This window comes from Pungitius pungitius, chromosome 12 (genome assembly GCF_949316345.1).
Source record: "Pungitius pungitius chromosome 12, fPunPun2.1, whole genome shotgun sequence".
Lineage (NCBI taxonomy): Eukaryota > Metazoa > Chordata > Actinopteri > Perciformes > Gasterosteidae > Pungitius > Pungitius pungitius.
Genome location: NC_084911.1, coordinates 990016 through 996314, shown reverse-complemented (window position 1 = coordinate 996314; position 6299 = coordinate 990016). Strand labels below are relative to the sequence as shown.

General features: G+C 53.2%; 1 protein-coding gene across 1 annotated transcript in view; it reads left to right on the top strand.

Annotated features, from left to right (window-relative positions):
* The first annotated feature begins 1173 nt into the window (after positions 1-1173).
* Positions 1174-6299, top strand: part of LOC119220008 (RNA binding protein fox-1 homolog 3-like) — a 19653-nt gene continuing 14527 nt past the window's right edge. The window contains 4 exon segments of the mRNA XM_062566059.1: positions 1174-1322; positions 1989-2049; positions 2145-2198; positions 6260-6299. The exon segment at positions 6260-6299 is cut by the window's right edge and continues 63 nt beyond it. Of these exon segments, the coding sequence (XP_062422043.1) occupies positions 2013-2049; positions 2145-2198; positions 6260-6299 (131 nt within the window). The 5' untranslated portion in view covers positions 1174-1322; positions 1989-2012.

Below are 6299 nucleotides of genomic sequence, written 5' to 3'. Positions count from 1 at the left end.
GAATGCTATTGATCCCCATTCATACCTGGGAGGAGTTTGGGCTCGTATAAAGGCATGCAGGGAGCCCTGGAACCAGGCGTGCCCCCCCCCCCCCCCCCACCTCTGCCAGACAAGATTGAGCACCGGATAAACCTGCCTCCTCCGCCGTAACAAGCATTTATTGTTTGTGCCCTACAAAGCCATTACCCATGATGCCTCTCTCTCCCGCACCCTGTGTGCTGTATAATGAACCCACCAGGCCATTAATAAACAATCTATTTCCTATGAAGCTTTGGCAATTTGCATTCAATATGTTTGTCTCCTTTGAAAAATGGTGGCTCCACTCCCCCCTCCTGTAAGCTAATTATTCGTGCATGATAAAAAAAAAAATATATATATATATAAAGAAGATAGAGGGGAGGGGGGGTAACTACATTCGGGTGAATGTCCAAAGGATTCATTTTGCCCTCAATTCCTTTTTTGAATTTCATTCTTTATCTCTTGTTCCCTGAGGACACGTCCCGTGTTATTTATGCTCGGCATGGCGGCCCCAGAGATCCTATGTATGCATACGAGACCCCCCCCTCCCCCCCACGCATTACATCCACAAGCAATTATCAGGCAGCGCCGGCCATGCCCCCCCCGCCCTGCCCATACACCTCTATAGGTGTATATATAGAAACCAAAGGAATGGGACTTGTTTGGCCAGCATATCTTAATGCTACGCTCAGGTCCAGTATCCCCGTCCACATAACTCAGGGAAGTGACAAACCCCCCCAGGGGAGCGAGAGAGAGTCAGGGAGGGAGGGAGGGGGGGGGGTGGGGGGGGTTGGCTACATTACTCCGGTCAGGGTTTTAAAGTCAACACGTCGGCTCTTCTTTGGAATCGTTCGCATCAATGAACCCGCGTCGCCTCCAAAAGAAAAGAAAATGTCCTACTTATTAGAGCGGCGAATTAGAAATAGCCGCAGAGACTCAGCCGCCCCCCCCCCCCCCCCCCCCGGCTGGTCTTCAGAGGGCCCGTTGTGTGGATAGCTCTGACGCGTGGTGGTGTTGGTGGTGTGAGGTGATGTCACCGCATCCCTTCCTCCTCGGATCTGTTTCCTCACTAACTGCCTCTAATGAATCTGGCTGCTTACAACTCGACTGCTGCTCACCTACTCCTGTTTTCTCCCCCCCCCCCCCCTCTCTGTGTGTCATTCCCCTCTTCTTCTTCCTCTCTGCCGGCGGCTCTCACGTGGCGCTCTCAGGGCTTTGGGTTTGTAACTTTTGAAACGAGCACAGATGCTGATCGCGCACGGGAGAAACTAAACGGTACAATCGTAGAGGGACGCAAAATAGAGGTGCTTTTTCCCCCTTTACCATCTTTTCTACTTCCTGCCTGCTGCCTCCTCTACTCACCTTTGACCCCATGCATTAGCATGTGGCCCGCTCTGTGTGTGTGTGTGTGCGTGTGTGCGTGTGTGTGTGTGTGCGCATGCGGCCTGTGGGTCGAAGCCTGAGAACAATGAGCATGCCGTCCGATCCGAGGCGACCTGCACTCCGTGTCGCCGTAGTGTTGCCTGCTCTTAATTCTGCTCTTGTTTACAACGGGCAGACCCCCCCTCCGCCCCCCCCCCCCGCTCGGTCATTCTCATCAGGTCAATAGAAGCGCTGTCTGTGTTTTTCTTTTGGAACCCATTCGTTTATCCGACCAATTACTGAATTTGGAGAATGTTTTTTTTAATTTTCTTTTTTTATTCATACCTGTAGGTAATTGGTGCATGCCCCCCCCCTATTTCCAGTAATTTAATCATCTATAAGAAAATTGCAATGATGAATAAATTCATGAAGGGGTGAACCATCCTCAATCACGGCTAAGTGCCACGTGCATTTACATAATCGCTCCTCGGCTCGTGTGTCCTGCTATGACTTCGTCCCGGTTTGCTTGTCCCCCCCCGACCCCCGCCCCCCCCTCCCATGGATGTCTGCTCGGGTAACACGCCGCCCGTCGTTGTCTCTTCCAACAGGTGAATAACGCAACAGCGCGAGTGATGACAAACAAAAAGGTGGCCAACCCGTACACGAACGGTAAGCCCCCCCCCCCCCCCCCCCCCCGTATAGACCCTTTGAGGCGGCGGCATTTAGCTGTGGTTGTGATCCGGTTTCTCCTCTGTGGCCCGCAGGCTGGAAGCTGAACCCGGTGGTGGGAGCCGTCTACGGCCCGGAACTCTACGCCGGTAAGACAACTCTGCAGTTTGAACGTTGAGTGCCCAGCCCCCCCCCCCCCCCCCAACAATCCCCACACCGACGCCCTGAGATTCTGCAATCGGGTCTCGTCCCGAACCGACTGAACACGAAGTTCTCCTCAAATCCAAGTGGATCTGAGGGGTCCCGATAAGCGGCGGATGATCCGAGGCCCCTTTGTTTGCACCTTGTGCAGCTGTAAGAAAAAAAAAATATGATTTCAAGAGCAGGCGCCCCTGCAACTGTTATCAGATCGTGGGGCTGCTGCCGGACGGATTTGCCAAGTGCAGCAGATTGACTTTTACAGAACTAACGGAACGAGGGAGATTGAGTGAGCGATATTGTTGGCGCCGACCCGGTGGAAGGCCGCTCCTCCTTCTGCTCGCCGTAATGGAGGAATGAGATGAGCTCAGTGGGGTTTTCCCTATCTCTCCCTCTGCCTTCCACATGCCAGCTTTATTGCTGTATGTTATATGAACCCTTTGCATTTTAATGAGAGGAAAATGGTACTATTTCATTTGGAAGAAGTGCTGAGCACATTGCGCCACTTTAACGGCTTTCCTTTCTGCTCATTAGACTAAAATCTGTTCATTCCCCGGACAGCTTTACGGCGAACCTCTAAATAACTGTCCATGACAGAACGCAGTCATCTATCATTTTTATTTCATCCCCCCCCCCCCCCCCAAACCTCCCCCACTACGCTCTCTTGGTCTCGACATCTTCCCCCTGGTAATCACGCACGCGTTCAAACACGTGCGCTGTGGTCAATTCTCACTGAATTCAAAGCGTTAAAGTCAGGTGACCGTTGAGCCGCTTCTCCCACGCAGCCTTTTCCGGTCGCCCCGGGAGCGGGGCACGCCGCGCGGAACGCGCTTCCATCGGCGCGTCGCGCTTCCCCCAAATCGTCCCATAAATCAGAGGGAGTGTGGTCCACCACTCCAGGCAGGGGAAGCGGGAGGGGTCTGCTGATTTATTGGCTGCTAATTTTTCAAGTCGTCCTGACGTGGCGCCGGAGTTTGCCAAAGCCTAAACGACAAACATATGCTTGCCAGCTGGGAGGATGAGGAGCATAAATAAGAGATACGTTTTTCTGGAAACAAAAACCGCCCTAATGAGCAGCAAAAAGGGGGGACGGTTCAGCTTTGAAAATAAAAACGAAGGGAACGAGCCCCGGTGACACGGGTCGGCTTCACGGGATCCAGGGCGGATTCCAGAATCATCGTAGCTACAGTTAATATACTTTTGGTGGGAGTAAAATGGGATATAAAAGCGATTAATCACTGTTTATCAGTGCTCATTTCTGTGCGGGAGATCAGTGAAATTGGGAGCCATAAATCGTGGCTCGGTGACAGCCACTTCGTCTCCATTCGTCCTGGCGCTACAGGTTTATTGTCCTCAAAACCCATTCAGGAGAATGACGGATGGGGGCCTCATGCCGGCTCCCCGCTCTTAACCTCTTCCAGGGTGGATGGAGGGGGGGGCGGGGGGGGGGAGTAGTAGCTGGCGGGGGTACACGCAGGTCGCGATACGAGGGGAGAGAGGAGCGAGGGGATCGGGCTCCGAGTCAAATGGAAGGATTGGCAATAAAACCCAACTCAAATGACGGCCCGGGTACCGGTTGGCCTTTGGATCCTGAGCTCACCTTTTGTCCTGTTTCACACAAAGTAGCTTCCGCTTTACATGGAAACTTTCTGTAGAGCAACCCCCCAGACGCTGGCCTATATATATATATATATTTCTGCTCTACCCATATAACAATGGCCATCTGCCTGGTTCTGTACTGATCCAATTTCTTTCCTTAATGGCACGAGGACACGTGTCAGTTTGCAGAGTTTCTGATTATGCAGCGAGTGGGTGTGTAGAACCACAGGGACACTGTGGACTCTTTTATTAATTTCTCCCTGTACATTGTTTTAGTTTTGGCATATTAGTGTGTTGTATAAGGGTATCTACACATGGGGGGGGTGTGGGGGGGGGTGTTTACAGGCACAGATCTGCAGGATCATTTTTCTTTCACACACTGTAAGATAACAAAGAAGAAGTGGATGGAAAACATGGAACTTTTTTTTAATTAAGAATAAATGGATTAAAAAATAAAAGCCTCTCTGCAGTGCACCTCGTGGAGGATGTTTTCAGCACCATGGACAGCTGCCACTTAGAAACCCTCTAACGCCCCCCCCCCCCCCCCGCTGCATGAGACGAGCTCACTTTCTGCTGCTGAGGTGGAGGTTTCTTCTTCACTCCTGGAAAGCCGGCAGCTGCATGGATGACAGAAGGAAAAGGCTAATTGCCGTCTTAATATATGTAGACGGATCCTTTCATTGTTGCAGAGTACGTTAGGGGGGTAATTAGGCTCCAGACTCTTGATTAGATTAAGCTGTTTTTGGTCCCCAGCGCGCGGATTAAGTGCTCGTTGCCCGATGTGTTTGAGCAGGAAGCATTAGAGGGATCAACCTTGTGGAAAATGCGCTCTTTCTTTTGACCCGATCACCGGCTCCGAGCCGGATTACCTCGGGTCCGACTGGCTCTGCAGGTATTGAGCTTCTCTCGAGTTGACACATGTGACATATGAGGTGCAGCGTGACCCCGTCGCCCTCCAGCGCATAACTCATATTCCCCCCCCCCCACCCCGCCCTCCTCCTCCTCCCGGAGAAGGTGTTTGACTTTGGTGGCTAGACCAGGTTTGTGCTCTCACACGCCGATGCTGTTGTTGCTTTTCAGGGGCTTAGCAAGGTGTGACAGCGCTGTGATTTATGGGTTATTATTGGAGCAGCGTAGCCTATCGCCAACTCATTATAACTTTACATTCACATACATCACGCCGTGCATATTGCATACAAATATCCCCAAAAAGGACACAAAGACGCAGTTGGACTCTCTGCGGCCCAGAAATTGTACGGATTGGTGGATGAGGGGAGGGGGGAATGGGGGGGGGGGGCACACCTATGGGAACTATCAAAGAGGATTGTTTTTGCCCTTTAGCAACTGCACTCAGATGCCCACTGCTCCCAAAAAGAGACTAATTTAAATGTCAAGGTCAGCATTATAAATCACTTGGGGGGGTGGGGGGGTCCAGGCAGTCCATCGGTACGTTGGCAGCAAACAAAGTGCCACCTTGGTGCTGGGTGTTTGTGGGGGGGTTTGAATCCCACTAATGCAACGCGTTGTTAATGGCGAATAAAGAATAATAATGTGAGGGGAGTGTGATGAGGGGGCGTGGCCAGAGGATGGCGGATAATGGCGGAGGTCCGTGTTGTGATGGACTCGGCTGAGGGGGGGGGGGCGGCGCCTTCATTATGTCTGTAGATGTGTTTGTGTGCTGGTTAAGTAGAGCGCCGAGGATGGTGGCGCCCGTCCGCTGATCTGTGACCACCGACATTTTCCCCGCCATCATCGCACACCACCCTTTGCTACACCCAGCCCCCCCCCCCCCCCCCCTGACGCCTTTCACCCGCGACCCCCTCCCCCTTTTTAATTCCCCGTCAGCAGAGGGCACATGTAGCCGCGTGATTGGCTAAAGGTGGTCGCAGATGGGTTTCGAGATGGGGGTCACGCTGAGGTTTTGGCCTCTTGGTTGTCCGGCCCATCTGCTCTATGAGGGGGGGGGCAGAAGACCTAGTCAGGTTCACCAAGCCAACACCTAGAAACGCCCTCTACACCCCCCCCCCCCTCCCCCCCGTTCTCCCTGCTGCCATCCCACCGCGCCCCAGCCACGCGGGGGCCGTGGCGCGGGACGAGTGGCGCTGCATCCATTACCTGCCTCGGCGTCAAGGCCGCCCCTCGCCAGGCATCAGACGATGCGTACAGCAAATGTGGATCCTTGCTGAGTACGGCACAAAGCAGCGAGCTGGGGACAGGGGGGGGGGCTGCTCGATGAGGCGCACCTAGAAAAGATTAAATCTATTGTTTCCTTGTCTTCCCCATAATGCATTCTGTCACAGGCAAAGCAGCGGCGCCCGTCCCTCTAATGCGTTCTGTCACGAGGTAAGCAACGGCGAGCGCAGGATGTTGCACTGAAAGCCCCTCTCTCTCCTCTTGTGTCTCCTTCCCGTAGTAACAGGGTTTCCCTACCCCGCCACAGGCGCCACGGTGGC